The 21136-nt window shown below is 42.0% G+C and overlaps 2 protein-coding genes across 5 annotated transcripts in view; both read left to right on the forward strand.

The window, feature by feature from the left end:
- stard9 (StAR-related lipid transfer (START) domain containing 9) overlaps positions 1-7699 on the forward strand; it is a 39685-nt gene extending 31986 nt beyond the window's left edge. For both annotated transcript variants that reach the window (XM_041060377.1, XM_041060378.1), the window contains exons 23-32: positions 121-324; positions 452-635; positions 1043-1189; positions 1342-1441; positions 1700-1866; positions 2025-2089; positions 2333-2535; positions 3585-3664; positions 4111-4269; positions 4610-7699. In XM_041060377.1, the coding sequence (XP_040916311.1) occupies positions 121-324; positions 452-635; positions 1043-1189; positions 1342-1441; positions 1700-1866; positions 2025-2089; positions 2333-2535; positions 3585-3664; positions 4111-4269; positions 4610-4711 (1411 nt within the window). In that variant the 3' untranslated portion in view covers positions 4712-7699. The remainder of the gene's footprint in view (positions 1-120; positions 325-451; positions 636-1042; positions 1190-1341; positions 1442-1699; positions 1867-2024; positions 2090-2332; positions 2536-3584; positions 3665-4110; positions 4270-4609) is intronic.
- Positions 7700-8248: 549 nt separating this feature from the next.
- The window catches only part of sptb (spectrin, beta, erythrocytic), a 60353-nt gene continuing 47465 nt past the window's right edge, over positions 8249-21136 (forward strand). Inside the window, exons 1-3 of one of the 3 annotated variants that reach the window (XM_041060572.1) lie at positions 8249-8550; positions 10086-10163; positions 14034-14306. In XM_041060572.1, the coding sequence (XP_040916506.1) occupies positions 14159-14306 (148 nt within the window). In that variant the 5' untranslated portion in view covers positions 8249-8550; positions 10086-10163; positions 14034-14158. Of the gene's footprint in view, positions 8551-10085; positions 10164-13260; positions 13319-14033; positions 14307-21136 lie in introns of those variants that run through there. The other 2 variants (XM_041060571.1, XM_041060573.1) reach the window with 2 other exon arrangements.

A 21136-nucleotide genomic window follows, 5' to 3' on the forward strand; every position in this document is an offset into this window, starting at 1 on the left:
GTAAGGATGCACATCAACCCAAATTTCCTTTATTTTGATGTAAGAAAATTACTTTCAACTAATTAGTTTTGGGGGTTCTTTTTATTTTTATTTTTCACTTTTGTGATCCTTTCCCCTCAGACACCGTAGGAGTATTGAGGGATTGAGGCAGGAGAGGGAGGAGCGACTCCAGACTTACCGGAGAGCTCGTAGTCTGAGTCCCAGCAAACACCCTGGCGCTTCTCCTCAAGAGGCTGCCTCCCCCTCCAAGGTGCCTGCCGCCATGCCCAGTCGCCGTAAAGAGTACCTACAACAGCTCCGCCAAGAGGTGATAGATAGCACCAGGTAAGACAGTGGCTGTTCCAAAACATCAAAGCACAATAACCACCCTTAAAGTTGATACCTAAATGTTTTTAAATGTAGAGTATAAGAATGTCTACAAAAGTTTTTTACTGAATTATCTATATGACAGAATACCAAATCCTCCAAGAGGAGGGAGCCAGTATCCCTCTGACATTGAGCAGTTGTTGCGTGACTACGGACGAGCCCGGGAAGAAGCCAGGACAGAGATCGCGAAGGCACGAGAACGACTGCGAGAGAGGACCGAGCAGGAGAAGAGGAGGCTCCAGCAGCAGGCCCTGACTCAGGAAGCAAAGGTCAGTTTGTGCGTCATAATTGTTTCCCCTAAGTGTCACAACACTTTAGTTCAGACTAAAGTTTTAGCTCCGACAAGTGTCAGGAAGTGTCAGTGTTGCAAATAACAACTTTTTATTAGTATCTCTTAATTTTTATTATTATCTGTTAATTTGTCCATTATCCATTATGTGTCCATTGTCAGTTAATTGACAAATAGCCAAATAGTTTTTGGCTTAATTATCAATCACAGAACTTTTTTTCTAATTTATCCTGTGATATCGAGAATTCCAACTCATTTGCTAATAAATTAGGTTAAAATAAACCGTAATAGGTCTTGCAAACTCTTTTTAGGGACTCTCTGTTTTATTCAAGACATTCTTGTACTGCAAAATAATTTCGCCGGTATCTTCATCTGTGTGTCGGGCAGGATGACCTGAGGCATCGGACAAGAATCAGTAACAGCACCTTGTGCACTGGATCTAGCCTGAGTCTTTCCTCTGGACCCACATCAGGATACAACAGTGGCAACACCGTCCAACTACAGCACAGTAATAGACCAGTTCTGACTGGACAGGTTAGTACACCAATTGTACATTTGAAATACTTGAGATGCAAGAACTTATAACTGAAAATGATTTTTATACTGTACGTAGTTCACCTGTATGTATTTTATATTTTTTTGAACGAGCAGAGGCCAAAGACATCAGTGTTACTGTTTTTATTCAGACTGCAGGGTTTCAGGATGAAGGGCTGAAGGTCAGGACACGTCCTCCTATATGTGGTCCTCAAAGTGTGAAGACACAGAGAGTCTGGCTGTCTGCCCAGGGTAAGGACTAGACAGTCATTCACAAAACCCAAACAGTGTGCTCAAAATTTCTTTCATAAAAAATGTTCAGCTGGAATCATTTTAAATTTAGAAACATAGCACAGAGCTATGTGATAAAGTATTAAAATACAGTATCTTATTCCTGAAAACAGTTTCCAATGTAATTTTTTTCCCCTGGTCTGTCACTGGATTGTCACTCAATGCCCCTTTGCTTTCCCTGTATCTAAATTCCCTGCTAACATCCATGTGTCGTATTAGATGTCCACCTCGAGCCCTCTGTCACCGGGTTTGAGCCACTGCTGACTTCATCTCCATCGCCTCCCACCTGTGCACGTCAACGCACCGCTTCCTTTGGCTCCTCCTCTTCCATATCTACAACCTATCAGGATATCACATCCCCACTCCTTGGGCGAGCTCTTGCTGAGGTAATACTGAGCTGAGGTCAGAGTCAACCTGAGAAAACCTGTGAAAGATCCAACATCCAGCCATGGTGTTGGATCATGGAGTCATCATTTTCCTCGTTTGTATTCTTCTTTTTCAAACATTTTTATTGGGTTTAATAGTAAAGTTTTCTTCTCCTCAGGTACGACTAGCTTCTGCTGGAGATTTAACTAGCCTGGTGACGGGCAAGGCCACAGCAGGCTGGAGGTGAATTTAGTCATTTTATCCAAAACATACGATCTATATTCATTTTAATCCCCTACCATGGGATCTATTAACTCACTATTCCTCCATCAATCCTCTATATTGAAATCTGTCTGTTCAGGACTTCCTCATAGTCTGCTTAATTAATATAAGACTACACAACTGCGAGGTGAAGGCTTTACTTCTGTCCCTCAAAATCACAGTCTTCAGTCAGTTTGCTAATGTATTAAGTTTGTGTTTGTTTAGGTACCAAGGAGAAGAGCGAGGTATCCAGGCTTTCTATAAACCCTCCTCCAGCCCGTCTGTCCATGGTTTCTTGGGGGCCGGGGAGTTGGAGAGGCCCCTGGACAGCCTGTGGAACATAATCTGCCAGCTGTCCAAGAGCCACGTGTATAATCAGTCAGTTCGTTCTGTCTGGACGCGACCACTAGATGACAGCACTCAGCTGGGTGAGTTAACATCTCTGCTTAGTCTATATCTTCACTTGTTTTCCATAGATTATCATAGTTAATACCAGTGGTGGAAGTATGTAACTCAAGAACTATATGAAAGTATAAAATTGAGTTACTTTTCTACTTTGAGTATTACATTTTTATACCACATTATACTTCTACTCCACTGCAGTTCAGAAGGAAATGTAAGACTTTTTTCTACACTACATTTATCTCACAGATTTGCTGATCATGCTTGTTTACTTTTACTTTGGCCATACATTCTGAGGTAAAGGATCTTCCTCCAACATTGTTTCCTACAATGTGAGATGATACATGCAGGCAAACTCTCTGAAATCCCAGATGATCTAGCTGCAATGCCAGTATACATGAGACCTTAAGTCATCTACTCACCGGTGAGATTAGTAGTTTATGAGATTCTGATGAATACTGGTTATTTGCAAGGTGAGCTTATGTAACAGAAGAGTTCACCTTGCAAAAAATATTTGTGCTTTTGCAGGAGTACTAATATAGAAGAATATTTATATTTTTGTCTTTGCTGCAAAACTGTTGACATTTTTGCGAGGCATTTATGGACGCTGCAAATGTTTTCACTTCAAATTATGCATCTGCAGCCATTAGCTATCTTAAGTACGGTGCAACACAGAGTCTCATTCATCACTGACAAGTATATTCTATTGCATGACCAACTCCATTTTCACACCTGCAGTATGCCGCATTTCACACCTTTGCAACATCACAGAGGCTCTCTTACTTCAGCTACACTGCTTTGTTAAAATCTTTCAGACTTTCACAAAATGTTTTGTTTGTTTATATTTGATTTATATATTGAGTTTCTTATCATAGTTCCATCATGTTATGTTATATATACATGAAATGTCACCTTTTCTTCTGACAGTGGTTCTTCCTCGGTTCTTTCCAACCTTGTTAAGCAGTAAAGTTCTGTTTCATCTCATCTGTTCCTTTATATTTTCTCTTATTTCCAGGTTTTTATCAGCCATTTCTGACCAGTCTGACGCATTCTCTCTCTGTGTGTTTCTGTTTAGTCTATATACTAACGGATCCGTCCGCCTGCCACCTCAGCCAGCCGCGGGACTTCTGCTGCATCAGCACTGAGTCCAAACAGGTAAGCACAGCTGCAGAATCACCCGGCCGGTCCTAATGATTACTGCTGGTCGCCCTTGTGTCAGGTCCAGTGAGCATTTGCAGCGTAGCTAAACACAAAATCAGGCCTTAGTTTGAAGGAGAAAATTTCATTTAGCACCATTAGCTTGCCTTGAAGCCAAGATCGGACAGTGCTGTCTTTTGAAATTAAGACCAATTTAACAGCAAACAGCGCGGCATGAAGTTTTTCAACCACAAAATGTAGAACATGCTATTTAGATACAAGTCATGCTCACAGAAACAACACCGAGAATAAATAACACTGACCCAGAGGCAATGGGTGGTGAAGAAACCGTGTTAGCTGTTGGTTATCAGTTGGATGTCAGTGTACAGTTGCCTCTTGGCTAATCAAAAGGCTGCGCTGCCTGTTTTATTGATGATTTTTCTCACTCTCTCTCTCTGCCTCAGGGCGGCCTGTACGTGCTGGCTATGCAGTCAGTGTTTGAGGAGTCTCTGCCTCGTCCCAGTGTGGATGCTGTCCGAGGGGAAATGATGCCCAGTTGCTGGGTCCTTCAGCCAGTTAGACGCGGTGGAAAAGAAGTCACCAGGGTCACCTACCTGCTGCAGGTGAGATACGGTTGCTGTAAACTGATCGGCTGGCTGATATGTGTTGTGCTCGGTATCAACACCACCTCTTTTCCAATGCCAGAAAAAGTACAGAGGTTTTGATCATGGACCAGCAAAAGCCCCCAGACATATGTAGTCTGTGTGTATGTGGAAATTATTCAGTCTCAGGCTGCTTGATCTTAGCGAAACTGACTTGTATGTAATGTAATGTGGATTTCACTTTCTGTCTCTGTTTACTTCCACCATTGATCCAAATTATGGCTGGCAAGTGATACTGCATGCGAATAAAGTTTGTCTTTGCTGTATTATTTTGATACTTAGCCTTTCTCGTCTCCTTAAGGTGGACCTGGGGACTCCGTCCTTTCCTCCCAGACTCTTGAACACTGTTGCCAGAAGACAGGCAGCTGTCATCGCCGATCTTGACGTTTTCCTTGCTTCGTAAATCCACCGGACACATGAAGAAACGCTAGCAGTGAGCACTTAGACTGAACTCTCTCCAGCATGGAGTTAGTCCGTCTTGTCTTTTGAATTTGCACCTGAAATTTATTTACTTGACTTTTTGTACTTCAAGAGCACTGTTATATATTGATTCCCAGTCACAAAGTTGAAGCAGCTTTTTTTTCTATGAAGGTATTTTGATTTAAGATATTGAAACTTTTATTTTTATATTCGTACATGTACATGAATGCTTTTAACAATCACAATCCTCTTTTTACCAAAGATCGATTAGAAGTCTAAGGGCTTTTGGCGTGGCACATTTAGTGGATTGTATTTAGGTTTAGACAGAGTCATCAAATCATTTGATTCATTTGATGAAGTAGCTTGTTAATTCTTTTTATAACCTGATGAGTACCAGCCACTGAGCTTTCTTAATGCCTTTAAGCAATATGGTGTCTCTTGACTCCTGCTATATTGTAACATGGACAGCCAAATATGTTAAAGTCAAGGTTGTTTAAACTGGAGTTTAATAGTGGGTCAATAGACAACTGTGATGTTGTGATGTATATTTTTCTATCAGTCTATGTTAGATAGGTGCACACAGATTTGTAGTTACAAGGGCATGTCAGTACACCTGAGATTAATCCCATACACATAAGACAGCATCACTTTGTGCCAGATCTGGGGTCAAAGATTTTTGCAAGCACTTGCTTTATTTTTAACCTGTTTAGGCAGAGCATGAGAGACATTTACCAGATATTAAAGCTGGAACACTGAGACACATTTACAAGGGAAAGTATAGTTGAATTACTTCTTGTGAAAAAAGTAGCACCTGAATTTTCTGGACAGGTTGAACCACATCCAAACATATGAAGGAAATATTTGCAGATACTGTTCAGCTCTGATTTGGTGCCGTACATGCATATACTTATTTCCCCAGACACTGCATATTTTAACCACTCTGTGACCTTAATTCTGCAGAAAATGAACTTCAGATGACCTTCACCAGTTTTTCAGCAAAAAAGGGGGACAGATAATTATATGTAAAGGACTGTGCAAAAATTAATAGGGAAGAGAGGGAGTCAGACAAGAAGCAGTGTGTAGTAATGTTAATTTTGACTGATGACAGGTTAGTGTTACTTATTTGGGGAGAGTAGTGGAAGGTCTTTAATTCTTTTTTCATCCTAAATTAACATTTTATTTTAGCCCTCGTCGTGAACCCTGGTTCATAAAGGTGCACCGTTTTGTCTCTATCAGTGTTTAATTATTTAAATGTATTTGGTGGTGCACATGAGAAGTTCCATTAATTTATTACAGGTTTGAGCAGAGAACACGATTAGATAAGTTATACAGATTTTAAACTGTTTTTGACATGTTGCAGGGAGGATGTTGAAGTTTTTTCTAAGTCAAGAGGAGGCTTCAAACAAAACATCAATAGCCCTGGGGAGTGCCTTACTTTTTGACACAGTGAAATATAAGGTTTAGGCCGTCTCACTTACCCAATAATTTTTGTACAGTCCCCTGATCTGTGTATTGAGGGAAGGTAAAGAATTATTTATTTAGTCTTAGGCAGTTATTTGTAATATATGTGTTTATCTGTATGAGCACTGCAGATTTTAACCATTTAGCAGGTTCCTCTCTCTCTGCAGAAAATCTGATCTAGTTAACTAAAACAAGTCAAAGGGCACGTAGGCAGATCAACTTTGAACCAAAGGCTGGTTTACGCTGGTTTAAGTGTTCACAAACATGTGGCCTGCTGAAGTGTCCTTGAGCAAGATAACTGAAGTCACCCACCAGTCCCAGGGGTGATGCGCTGTAGCTGACCCCAGACTTCTGACCTCCCTTTTTTTCCCATTAGAACTTTATGGTACCCTAAATCTGCATAAGCTAAGTTTTTTTTTGGGGCTTTTGTTCTCACCTGTTTCTAAAGTCTGTTGTATTTATTTTGACCCTCTTGCCCTCTGTTTGAAATGCTGTTGAATGTGTTTTATAGTTGTCTTTGATGAGCAAAGCGCGCTGCTTGCACAAAACTGTTTATGCATTTACGACTGTTACATATTAAAAAGTTTTTTTTTTTTTTGTATTTTGTACAGTGTTGAAACTATGCAGAAGCTGATCAAAGGCAGCACTGCTCTCAGTCGAAGCTGGGTCAGCTGTTTCCATATATGAAGCCATATTATTTACAGTAGTTGAAGGTTCAGGAGTGTTTCGGCTCTGCTGCAGCAGCACTGCTCAGTTTATGACTAAAGATGTTCCCAGGGGAACCAAAGAGAAAGAGACAAAAATACTGAAGACAGAGTGAAGGAACGCAAAGACAACTTTTGTACTGATTTCCTTTTTTTAATGCGCATCTATATATTCTGAAGTGCTCATTCCATTGTGTAAAAAACATTGTTATTTATGTTTTGACAATGTGTTGTAAATGTATTTTATTTTATTTTAAACACCGTGCTTCCTGTTGCTAATACGATGTTACCTGGCCCATGTGTTTGGCCATTTTTCTAATGAAAACAATACATATTTTTAAGTGAATTGTTGTTTTCCCATTTATGGACTTGTTTATCACCTGTTTATGTGTTTATGCTTTAATGTCAAAGTTGTTCTTTGATGGACAGTTTGGGATTTTAAAAATAATTTTCCAATTTCAGACAGATTTATTCAAGCAAAGTTATTGTGTTTATACAACAATTAGCATTTTGGAAGTTGAGTTTTTTTTGTTAAATGTAAAAAAAACTTTTGTAGAATAATATTTTAATATTCCTCAAAGTAAATATCTTTGTGCTTTTAGACCTGAAAATCAGTTACTGTATCAGCACCATTATCAAAAATTGTCAGATGATACCCAGCCCTGGCTCTGAGTGGTCCACACTTTCATCAACATTGTGTTTCAGTTGGTGTAGACTTAATACACAATATAACTCCATTATATTACTGTTTGTAACTGTATATTTTGAATGCTTCTCAATTATACACATTCAAATTGAAATTATAGAGAAATTCACCTGACCCTTAACCCTAAACTGATTCAGTGTAGTGCTTTCTAATCTAAACTTATGTTTGACAGAAGAATCTCTTTGAGGCGAGTATTATTTCAATAATAATATTAAAATGCCTTCACAGGAGAAGTTATACTGACAAATTACAACTACACTACAGTGTGCTATAAACTGTATTCTCAGTGATTATGCTTATAAATGCTAGTTAGGGGAGTGAAACTAAAGTGTTACCCACAGTGTTTCTCACATTGCGTGTCACATTATCTGACAGGTGTTTTGACTCTGGCAGTAACTGATGGCCATCCTGTGTATTGTGCGGACTCCTCTCCATGTGCAGACCCCCTCTTGTCCGCCCTTCACGTAAGTGACACACACAGGCAGCAGTGGAGGTGACATTTCTGAAAGGGTCTCGGTGGGTGGGTGGGTAGGTGCTTGTTATGTGTGCGATTAGAGCCCGGCCGGGCTGGGGTGGAGCGGAGTGGGTGGGGTGCGCGGGGGTGGGGGGGGGTTTACACTGGAGATCACAAGTGTCTCTGCCATTTAGAGTCACCAGCTCTTGTCAGGAATGTCCGTCCCCTGCGCGCACAGATCATGTACTGGATGCGCCCACTTTATTTTTAACCCGGCGGGGTGGGTCAGTCGCTGGCTTTCGGGAATGACCGTGGAGCGCGCGGCGCCTTCAGCCCCTTTCCCTCGTCCCCCGTGCAGAACCGTGCCCTTCTCTCGCTGTGGAGACCCCCGTCCGCTCTGACCAGGACAGCGCTGCTTCAATGGGATTATAATTGGTTTATTGGCAGGGAGAAGGCTCAAGATAAACACTTTCGGACAGGACAGCATCCAGAAGCAAGTAAGTGTAAATTGAAGGCAGAACTAATACGCCATTGTTAAATGAATTTATTGATCTTTGGCCAAATAGTTACTGTCACTGGTCACTGAATGGTGCTCATTCCATTTAGACCAATATTGTTTGCCGTTGTTTGTAGCTGAGTTACAAGTTTCCTCCAAACCACCTGTTGGACCTGGCTGCCATGTTAAATAATGACGTCGGTTTAAAAGCGGTGGACTCATCATTTAAATGAATGAGCCCTGTTCTCAAAACGAGCCACTGTTTGTTTCAATGAAGCGACAACTTTGTAAATTCCCTAGTTTTTTCAGTGCGTTATCTTTAACAGTGAGCAGGCCGCAGGGAGGCGCGTCGGAGAAATTGCGCACAATGACGCCACTGCGCTTGTTTGCGCTTGGAAAAGTGCGCTTTCCTTTAGTTGCTTCTTTGTTAACCTCAAGCGGAGGAAGTATTAAGATTCTTTACTGGACTTAAAGTGGAAAAAGTGCAATATAAAAATAATGTATTGTAGCTAAAGATCCTGCTGTGAAAATGTCTCCCAAACTGTATTTGGAAATACTGTATAAATAAAAGTACTCAGAATTCCGAGAAATGGCCCGTGAGTGTTACACTATTATATATTATGTTGTTGGATTGTTATTACTGACGCCTTAATGTGTATGCAACATTTTTATTCTTGTTGCTGGTGAAGGTGGAGCCAAGTTTAACCTTTTGCTGGAACGGTTTAATTTATAAAAAGACATCAAACTTTATCACCTCATCATATGTTTTGTATGTAAAAATCTTTATTTGTAAAGTACCTAGAAATTAAAGCTGTCAAATAAAAGTGGCGTAAAAGTTAATATAAATAAAGTATTTATATGTAAATGATGTAGAGTAAAAGTAGGAGAAGGAAGTGAAAATACTCAAGTAAAGCACCTCAAATTTGTTCTCCGTACCTGAGTACATGTACTTAGTTACACTGATATTAGTCCAAACCACAGTACTTTACACTACTGCATATTTTCTTTCTCTCTTAACATATTATATTCCACCCTTGATTGAAAACAGCGTGTTGGCCTGTGAATAGCACAGAAATGAAAAGTTCTCTGCACAAAACAGACGTTCCCCTTTATTCCCCTTAAAAGGACAAGTGTGTGAGAGTGTCGCTGTGTCTGGACAAGCAGGGGACTTTTGTGTAAACACACTCCAGGAATAGTTTACTATCAATTCTTTATAACCTCTCACAAGATCAGGCTCGGTATCGTTGCAATCAAAACAATATTGACCACAGCAAAGGAAGTTTGTTTTTTTTTTTTCACAGCTTGTTTACACAATCAATGTGCAGTATGGATTATTCCAAACAGTGTTTTTACACTTAATTCTCAGCATGTGTTTCATTATAGCTTGTTAAAGTTTATGAGTAACAGGTAGTTTGATGTTGATTTTGCCAGTTTGAGGAGAAAGTTAAAGCTGCAGACTTTGTGTGTCACTCAATCTGGTAACCAGCCCCCCTCCTGCCCCCCCTTCCGTATTGATCTCTTCTGTTTATGTCTCAGATTTACTCTCTGCTGAACCACAGGCCTTCCTCTCCTCAGTCCAGTTGCTGCTGTTGCTACTACAGTTTCACGCACACTGTAGGTCACACATCTCAACCACACCCATCTCTTATTTCATCCTCTCCATCTGACTCCATCCTACTCAGAATAATGTGCTCACCGTGGCCAGATAATGTTTTGTGCTGCTCAGAGTGCAGCACAGGCATCAACATGCAGTTTACTTAGAGCTGGGCGCATGCTTACCAGGGTTATTATTCATCCCAGGTGCTGATTTGATGTTTGCATCATACGTATAATGTAGTTTTGCAGTACCAACAAATGTGGGAAATGGGTGCAGTCAATTCAAATCACAAACAGGAAAGGTTATCATGAAAGTTTTTTTTTTCAGGCATCATAAACAAGCCGTTGTGTTTTTGGCTTAAGAGAATTTCCTCTCAGCAAAAGTTGAGAGTAAAAATCTCATTCACACCTTTTAACTATATTCTCCCAAGTTTTCCAAAGGTAATTATGTGCAGAGCTGCATCCACAGAAATCAGAACTCATCATTGTATTTTTTTTTTTTACCTCTTAAGGTAAAGAAACACTCGGATGTCTGGAGAAATCCCAGCTGACATTTTTATCATCCATCTTGACATTTTACTGCTTTTGAGAAATTGCCCAGCACGTCTTACTCATGAGTTCACAATGTGCAGCTATAAAAATGTTGTGTTTACTGGACCATGTGCTGAGGACTTTATCTACAGCAGGTGATAGAAAGAAATACAAGTTGTACTAAAGCATTATATCATTCGTCTCACTGGTTGAGGTAATATTCGATTCTGATATCTGCATCAACCCCATATCAAATTATGCCCAATATATCACAGTAGTAACACTAAAAAAATGACTTACAATGCAGTTACATCATTTATGTGTTAGTGATGTGAGTTTTGCGAGACTCAGCCTCATCTAACCTGGTGCTGAAACCCAAAATGTGTCCATCAATCAAACAGTCGGTTTGCCAGAAAATTAATCTGCAACAGTTTTCATGATTGATGAATTGTTTAAATCATTTTTTAGGGAAAAATCTAGAACATTGTCTGTTTTTATATCATTGTAAATTGTATTGACAGTTATTTGGACAGAACAAGCAATTTTAAAAACCTTGGCTCCACATTCTTGGTCCCCAGAGGGTGACTTCTACTGACTTGGCTGATCCCCTGACTTTTTTTTTTGTCTGATACATAGCTTTATGGTCAAATACTTGAACTATATTCTCATTAGCTTCAGATGTAGTTTGCGTTTAGTGCTAATTAGTGCATTGGATTGCAAATAACCGTCATTGTGAGCCTGTCAGCATGTTGGCGTTAGCATTTAGCAACTTCACAAATCCACTTGCATGACTGTAGACTGTAATGTAGACTGTAATGATTAGTAGAGTAACTGTGCAAAAGCAGTTGTTGGTAGCAGCTATGATGGAAACAGTAGATTTCAGTAGTGATTTAGAGGTCTGCGTCTGTACCATTCAGCATTCAGCTACAGTATAATGAGTCCATTTTCCCACTGATACCCTCGCTCAGCACTTGACAGCATCTTATTTGGAGTTTTTAGATGTTAATTTACATTGTAGGAACTAAGAGCTGACAGGACGACCTCACTGTGAGTGAACAGGTATGCCTCTCGTTCAAGGACACCACAAGAGGATACTTTGCTATTGACAGACACACAGTTGCTGTGGCAGGCGGTGAACTTGTGACCTTTCTGTCACAGGACTGTCTATAAGCAGGAGGAGGCCAGCTTGTCTTTATACAGCTCTAAATGGAGGCTGCCACAGTAACATTGAGTATATGTCTCAGCTCACGCACTTAATTTGCTGCAGTCTGTGTTTGGCAGCCAAGTGGAGCGGGCAGTCCTCAGACACGATTAGAGTCTTATAGGTTTGTATACAGCTGACAGTTTGTGCATGTATAAAGTGGGTTTGTGCAGTACGAGTGTGCAGTGCACTGGTCCAGTCCAGGTTGTGTGTGAGATGATAAGGGGATCCCCGGTGGTGGGTGGAGCGTCCCCCGTGCTGATAACAGCCGTCTGCAGAGGACTGATACTGAGCATGAGGAGGAGGGACACCTGTAGGATGCCATCATTGTGCATCAGTGAGGGCCTCTTCTCTGAATGCACCAGACAAACATCCTCTGTTGTCACATTGTGAATTCATGTCATGAATTTAGGAGTGCGTGAGAGTAACTATATTTGCAAAATAAGTATATTAAGTGCTGTGCTGTGCTACCCAGCAGTATATAAAGTAATTCTGAAAACAGCTTCAGCTCTTTATGGCATAGATTTTGCAAGATGCTGGAAACATTCATTTCAGATTCTGGTCCATGTTGATTTGATGATGGCATCACATCGTTTCTGCAGATTTGTCAGCAGCACATTTGTGCTGCAAAGCTCCCCGTTCTGCCACATCCCCAGGGAGATCTGCTGACTGATTTGTCATTAGATTCATTAGAGTCTTGAGTATATTGGGTTAGTTTTTAAAACTGCATTAAATCACAGTGATGGAAGGAGTATTCCGATTATTTACTTAAGTAAATTAACAGTGTCACAATGAAAAATTACTCCCTTACAAAAAAAATTTTGACAAAGAAAATTTTGCTCAAGAAAAAGAACAAAAGTACAAAATGGCCCCTGTGTGCATTATATTAATATATACGGTAGTATTTTAATGTTGTAGCTGTTCACGGTGGCACTAATACTTTGTATTTTATACAATGCTGAGTGGTCTAATTTACTGTATAACAATACATTGCATTTTATATGCTCATTATATGACTGAGTCCGCCCAGTAACTAGTGACTACAGACAAATAAATGCAGTGGATAAAAAAAAATATAAACTTGCACTCAAAACACTCAAGTAATGCACCTGTGAGTAGCTCAGAGTTGTGCTTAATGAATTACTTGAGTGACGCGCAAACACACACTTGCAGTTCAAACTACGTGAGCGGCATCATTCAAACGAAGGCAGTTTCGTCATGTTGTGCAGTACAAGGGGGCTGCCCTCCCCCCTGTGTGACACGATAAGAGAGCTATGCTGCACCCAGATAGAGCTATCAGAGCGGTTACCCTTCAACCCGCCATTCCACGCAAAGACTACACAGACACGCTGCAGGGTGACAGTTGAGCAAAGTGACACACACAAAATGGAGATTATAAGGGGCACAGGAGCTTGTGGGGCCACTTTGACAGCTACGATAGGTGAGATTTCTGTTTTAGAAATATACCGGTGCCACATTTGAGATCACATAGATTTGCACAAATTGCCAAGATTAAATTCTGGTGCCAAGTATAGATGCAGCTCCTTCTCACTGGGATTTATAAAGTGAAACTTGACACTAAAATAAAAACTGAACAGCAGAAAGATGATGCTCTTTCCAAAAAAGAAAGCTGGACTTTCCAGTCGGCATCATTTTCCTGTTTTGTCCCCACAGTGTGAAATAATGATTTGTGTCTAATGTGTCTTTCCACAAAAAAAGTTACCTAGTTTAAATTCATAAAACACTGTATGATCCAATCCTTCTCTGTCATTCAGAAGTTCAGAATTTATGAATATGCAGATATTCTCAGTGTATGTGAGCTGGAGTTTTCAAATTTCCACATCACACCTGTGGAAGTTGTATATAGGAGCACTTTGTTGTACGTGCACATCTTGAACTCAGATTTAAGGTCAGGACAGAGAAACTTTCTTCCTTCAAAAGCATTCTGGTGTCAAACTCTGCACATACATCACACTGCACAGTCACAAATACAAGTGAAATACTAGTGACTTTGTTTGCTGCTATTTTATACTGACTTCCTGTATAATTTTTGTTTTTAAAGTCTCAGTTTCGGTCATTTACGTGCTGAACCCAAGTTGATCATCATAATAAATCATAATGACACCTCTGCTGTATGTCCTTGCTCTGTGTTTCAGACTACCTCCAGTATTCGAGGTCCCTCCTGCCATTTCTTCCCCCTCCGCTCATCTTCCTCTTCACCCAGAGCACCTGAGGACGCCGGCTGCCGTCCCCCCACCCGCCTGCCACGCTGGCTGCCGCCATGACTTCCACAACAGACTTTGATAATGCTGAGATCACGCAGCAGTACAGCCACATCAACACCCGCTTTGACCTCTCTGATGAGGAACTAGACAATGACAACAGCTCTGCCAGGCTGTTTGAGCGCTCACGCATCAAGGCCCTCGCAGGTGAGTGCCTGCATAGTAAACAGACTGTGTCTTGTCCCCTCTGAGGGTATTTGTGTGACAGATTTTTGAGACGACAGTGTCTTGTTAAGAGCGTGGGAAGGGCAGAAAGGATGAGCTTTAATGGGTGTCTGATTCACTTTGGCAGGGCTGAATGGGCATGAATAAAACACTGACCTTCACTCAGATTTAGTCCAAAAAAATTACAAAATCGCACCTCAGGCAATACTTGATTTTCCCCCGAAACTCTCAGCTAGAGCTCTGCAGGTGTTGTTGTGTGTGTGTGTTTGTGTGTGCTTGTTTCTCGTGGTGTAACACACTCCCAGCAGCTGAGCCCTGACACTGCTCTGCACCCTCTGCGAGTAACTGGGATGGGATCACTTGCACATTCCCAGAATGTTCCCCTTCTGACCGATCTGGACAGCTGCCCTTCCCGTCTGCGTCCCATAGCACAGATCTCTGGCATTTCTGACTAAGCTGGTAAGCTGTGACCCACCTGTGGGCCGGCTGCTTGGGGTTTTAAAATAGCAGTGTTCCTGCGGTGGATGGAGGCGTAACAGAAAAAGGGGAGTTGAGGGTCACATGATGTTCATGTCTGTAAAGCTGCAGACACAAGGGAGGTCAGCCACAAACCCAAACTCTGCTCTGGGGAGAAGGGACTTCTGGGTAGAGCTGGGTGTCATCTAAAATCTTTTGTTTCTAGTCCAGAAACGACACCTGACTTTTGATCCTCTCACCAAAAGACAGCAATCCTGTCCAAAACGGTCCCACTCTCATGACTGAATGTTGTCTTTCACTCTGCATGAAATGCAGGCATACACTGAGTATCACATTCTACATCATTTTTATTATGTTTATGCATTTTTTTTCCTGCGTGGGTGCACAATTTTAATCCCACAAGGAAAAGTCGGTCTCTAACCAACAATAAAAGCTACTTTATGGAGCATAAAGTTAGTTCGGGCACAGAGCACTGATGTTGCTTGCATTTGCTGATTGGGATCAGCTGCTTCATTCATGCTTTACAATCAGTGGCTCATTCATCAGTTGTTCGGCTACCAGCTGACTCGTCATTGTCTTGCAGGTGTACATGGCGACCTTTATAACTGCGGCAGTATTGTTAAAGTATTGTTAACTTTGCTAAGATCTAATTCTCATGCATGCGTTTGCTCAGGGGGAAACAGTCCTCTGTCAAAGAGCAAAGTCTTTTCCCCACCAGAACAAACCGTGCGATCATTTGTTTTAAATGATAAATTCCTTGATGCAAGTGTCTCTGACTTAAATAGAGAGACAGTGAAAGAATGCAATTACATTGAATGGCCGTGGCTGAAAAATGATAGGTTGTGAATACTATTTTAATCACAATCAAGAACATTCAGCGCCAGCTTCCAGTGCTCAGTGCTACACACACATTTCGGTCAGTACCAAAAAAAAAAGGTGTTGTGGTTCAATATCCAGCTCTACATCTGGGTGGCCAGAATGTTTAAGTTGTGTCCAGACCGTTTATCCAGCAGCGCCCTCATCACTTTCCTTGCTGTCTCTTTCTGTCTCTTTAAGTGATGTAGACTTTTGTGTGGGTGTTGGTGATATTGTGTTAGAGTGCTGCTGCACTGATGTTTCTGTAATGCAATCAGTGTTTCCTGTCAGAGGGAGAGAGAGAGAGAGAGAGAGAGAGAGAGGGAGGGTGGGAGAAGGAGAGAGGAAAGTGAAGAGAGAGTCAGGAGATGAGAGAAGCTCTGAATGACACCCGCTGCTAATTTACAGCTTGTGAACTCAGAAATATGCACCCAGCATGCCTTCAAAGCTCACACAGAACGGTTTGAATATCCAGCCATTTACACTGCTCCCTATATATCAGCCTAAAATAGATACATTCCTTTGAGATGGATAGTTTTATGTTGGATTATTGGCACAGGAAGTCACAACTATACCAGTCGTATGCTTGAATTTCAGTGATGTCACGAATGTGTGGGAGTGCTGGGTAGAGGGAGGGAGTCGTGGGAGCATGTGGATGTATTGAAACATATTGTATGCATGGATGGGGCTAGAGAAACCACTCTGAACTGAACCGACGGCTGCCTGAGCCCTCATGCCGCCTGAGAGTGGAGGCACAGCATCATTACGGCAGCAGTGAGGAGAGAGTGAGAAAGAAAGAGGAATAAGAGGGAGGGAGGGAGGGAGGGAGGGAGGGAGGAGGAGTGAGCACGAGAGGGATCTGGAAAGGAGGACAGAGAGCCAAAGAGACAGAGAAGAGGAGAGACGTGGAGAGCCAAGGTCCTCTGCCAGCTCCAGGCTGCGTGTTGTTGTTGTTTGGGGGTCAAGATGAGCAGCCCGTGCCTGCTGCGCGCTGCCCCTATAAGCCAACCCCGGCTCAGAGAGGTCAAGATCAGCCTAAAGGCTAGCAGCAGGGAGACCGCAGCCATCCGGAGCAGCGGAGGGACCAAGGAGGCTGCCAGCCGGCCCTATGCCCCGGCAGAGAAAGAGGCCCCTGTGCGGGTTGGCGTGAGCAGCAGCCGGAGCCGGAGCACCCCGCCGGTCCACCGGGCCCAGAGACCCGAAAGCAAGAAGACGGCAAGGGGAAGCAGCGGCAAGCAGCAGGAGCCGGAGCACCACCTGGAGAGGAACGGCACCCTCCTACATGTCCCGCTCGCCGTGGCACCCGTGGGACTCTCCCCCTTCTCCTCGTCCTCCTCTTCGTCCTCCTCTTGCACCCCCAGACGTCAGCGGCCCTCTCACCCTCACCCTCATCCTGCCCCCGCCCCCGCCCCCATCCCCTCCTCCTCCTCCTCTTCCTCCTCGGCCAAGAGTATGAAGCGAGCGCGCTGGCTGAGTTACAGCACCTCCAACATCTGTTTCAACTCCATCCTGGATGGACGCTTCAGGCAGTTGCAAGGTACGGGGTCCTGATGGCAGAACAGTGTGTGTGTGTGTGTGTGTGTGTGTCTGTCTGTCTGTCTGTGTGTCTGTGTGTGTTTGAGGGACAGTTTGTCCACCTTCTCCTGCCTCACAGATGAGAAAGACAACACTTTTCCAATCATACCCCTCCCTTCCCCAACTTGTGTTTGTGTTTGGCCGGGACGGGATTGCAGGGAGGTTGGGCTGTGATGTGAGTAAGTGTGAGGTTAGTCATCCTGTTGTGAGAGCTGGAAAAAGACAGCAGCAAAAATGTCAGGGCTTCCATAGCGGTGGCCCTTCTATTAAATGTATTGAGTAGTAATTTATTTATTTTCAGGAAGCCGTGGCTCTGCCCCAATTGTTCAGTGACTTGGCCTTGAATAATTCATAGGCAAACTCCTAAAAAGGTTGTGATGTTTCTCCCTCCAAAGCCATTCATTGCTAGGCAGCACTGATGTACTCCTGGGTATTTCTTTAAATTGTAAACATATTCATCATTTTATCTTGTCACCTATTCTTCATATGGCCCTTACAAACTGCTCTAACGAACAAAGTGTTTGGTTCTTGAATAATTTTGTAGTGGTGGAGAAAAAAAAATTAAATATATATATATATCTCTGACAGGTTAACCTCTCCCTGCCTGCGTTATATTAAGGTTTTAAAAGAGAGGTTTGCCGTCACTGTGGATTTTTGTTAGCTTGCTCTATGCTATCCAACTCCCTGATGACAGAAGTGCATTAGTGAGAGGAAGAAAATGGAGGAGACGATGCAGGAACAGAGATGGAAACATGCTTTTTTCCCCCCCTGCCCTTGCTAGATTTCAAGTATTGACTGGTTCTGAAGACTGCAGAGACAACCGATACGTGAAGCAGCAAACTTTTGAAGCTCTCCCAAATCTGAGGGGTGTTTGGAGCCAAGCGTATTGATCCACCAATTGCATTTCATGAAATTTTATTTACTTTTCATTTACCCGCTATTAGCGAGATCTGGTGAAGGCTGCAGCAGAACGAAGTTGGACAGAACAACATTAACAAAAAAACACAACAGACAGAGAACGAGAGAGAAAACAGCATGTGTTTTGCATTTATTGATTTAAAGCATTCGTGAATTTTCTTATGTCTTTCTCGGAAGTTGACTTGCTCATTGGTGTTTAGTATTTCTGCTGTTCTGATTGCTTTTTTCCCCATCTGGTCTAGTTGTTTTTTTTTTGTGACTCACTGACCTTTAACCTTTTAGTTTTCCTCAATCTTTGTCTGCACAACTTTCCCTCCAAGTCTTTAGGTCCTGAATCTTCTCCTGTTCACTGTTTAAAAACACAATCCTGCCATGAGTTTGACCCTCAAGTTATTGCGAATATGTTATTTAAGCATTTGTTGTTCTTAAGCATGTGCTACTTTTGCATCCTCTCCCAGTCATCTTTAGTTTAAGTACTGGTGCGTTTTGCTCTTTTTAATGCCAAGAAACCTTGAAAGCTGAAGTGTGCATTAATCTGATGTTCAGTAGCTGCAGAATGCGAGTCCATCTATCAAAGGCGCAGATATTTCATCTTAGACTGAAAACATGTCTCGAGGAAGCGTAAACAAAGCCAACAGAGGAGATGTTTCATTTACTCCTGTAAATAAAGACATGGTATCACGGCTGCAGAACAGGTAGCACCGGCAGTGCCATGACTCAGGCGTGTAGCTGGGTGCTCTGGGACCACTGGGCCACATCCAGTAAGAGCTGACTTTGGGAAAAGACGGATCAGGCTGTATACAGGGAAAATCCATCAGCATGAATAAGTCATGGGGCTTTCACTAGAGTCAAAGAGTGGGATGAAAGATTACTAAGTAAATGCATGTGAAACAGGGGAATGTTTAGTAAAGTTTGTACTGATATGCAGGAAGAAGAAGCCGGGAAGTGGGAAAAGGGAAGCAGCTCAGGAGTGACAAGACTCTGCTATAGTCCAGTCAGTGTGGAAAAACTGAGATGAACAGTGAGGAACACTGAATATATATCACTGATACATGATATTTAATTCATGTAAAATGACTGTAAGACAATGACAGCTTCTGTTGCAGCTCAGAACAACCAAACATAAAACATGCAGTAAAGTTGTGGTTAGACCAACGTATGAACCGATGCAGCTCCTTTCCTATTTATGAACTGTCGCCAAATATTCAACTCTTCATTTGTCTTTTAAAAAGGCCAAGCCACGCTTTCAGCTACAGCTCTGAAAATCCTGCAATAAGCCAGTAAAAAGGGTAGCTTTCATATACATTTACTTTGTGAAAAATTACCATCCCGAATAAGAAATCCTGGTTGTGCACAGCTTTGACACAAAACCTTAAAGCGGAGCTGTGCAACTAGAAACACATTCAAAATTAAAATAAATGAAACGCTGAATTCATAAGCCATAAAATACCCCTTGCTTGGTCAGTTTGCTAACTTTATGACACTTATCTACTTTGGTTACGGTTACACTATGTTTATGAAGCAGTATTTATATGAGTGAACGCAGCATATCTCACCAGGATAAATGTGCCAGTTCCTGCTTATGGTAATGTTCGACTGGCCTTATTTTGATTTCTTTAAAACAACTTTCTCAAGAGAATTTTTGTAAATGAAAGTTGTTTTCAGGATGTTCAATTGAGAAACAGTTTACAGAACAAGGTGGTTGTTAACACTGGGCAACAAACATAAATAGTTAAACTAAAAAAGAATACCTTCTGATAGCGGCTTTGGGGAAACACTTTAAAGGTGATTTGTAATGTAAATTATGATGACCAAAGAAATAATTCACTATGAAATAAGCTCTCAAATTGTATCATTTAACCTGTAACACAGCTTTAAAGACCCAGAAAAGATTAAATTCAACATAATTCTTGATATTAAGAAAATAAAATCCCAGGTTATATTGAAACCCACATAAAAAAATCAATATTATATTGACTTAATGCCCAACTCTACAATACGTCTACTGGAATTTTGGGGTTAACAGAACTTCAGTTTTCAGGCAAACGCAGAAAGGGAGCTGTTGTCATATTGAGCTTGTTGAACTACTCCTCTGGATATGGCTTAGCGGGATGCATGCAGGCAACAACTTCCCTCCCTCATGCTCGCCCTCCTCTTCCTCCCCCTCCTTCCTAAATGGCCGGGAGCATCAGTGTGCACTGTCTCCTCTCAAGGTCTCGTGATGTGAGATGATACGAGAGAACCATGTGCACATTTTGGGGGATGTGCTTTCAATTTTCCTCTTACTTTCTCCGCTGGAAAATCCTCTGGAGGCAGCACCCCAAATAGATAGGATTTGTCACAGGTTTTATTGCACATGTGACTCGCTGAGGCGTCTCTGACTCTGAGACTGAGATTATGATGTGATCATTTGTGCTAAATCAACGCTGACACTCCTAATGGAGCTTTGAGTTATTTGCATGTTTTAATTGCACATTACTTTTTCATGGCGTGGCGTTATCCGTGTGGATGTAGCAGAGCAGTGCGTGCTGTTGTTCTGCTGAGGGGAGCAGAATGAAACATGATTTATTTACCGTACTCTGCTGCACCATGTGTTTTACATACAATAACCCATGATTTCTTCCCTTTGATGATGCTAAGAATGGAACTGGAGCTTTTTAGGTGCTTACTGGGTCGTTTTTAGCAGTAGGGGAGATACTGTAGTTAATGTATCTTGCTCTGTTTTCCAGCTTGGCTCTCTGTAGACGAAACTTGAAAGCCTGCATCTCAGTCTCTCTCTCTCCATTACTTTTTGTGTGATCTGCCTTGCCCTCCATCACCTGCTCCCTTTTTCTCTTCATCCTCTTCCCTGGTTTACCCTTCCTCCAGTCCCTCTGTCTCCTCCTCTGTCTCCCTCTGTTTTATTGTCTCCCTCTCAACCTTTAATCCGATATCTTTAAGTTCTTCTCTGTTCCACCCTTCCCTTCATCTCTTCTTCTGTTCCTCCT

Source organism: Toxotes jaculatrix, chromosome 17 (genome assembly GCF_017976425.1).
Source record: "Toxotes jaculatrix isolate fToxJac2 chromosome 17, fToxJac2.pri, whole genome shotgun sequence".
NCBI lineage: Eukaryota > Metazoa > Chordata > Actinopteri > Toxotidae > Toxotes > Toxotes jaculatrix.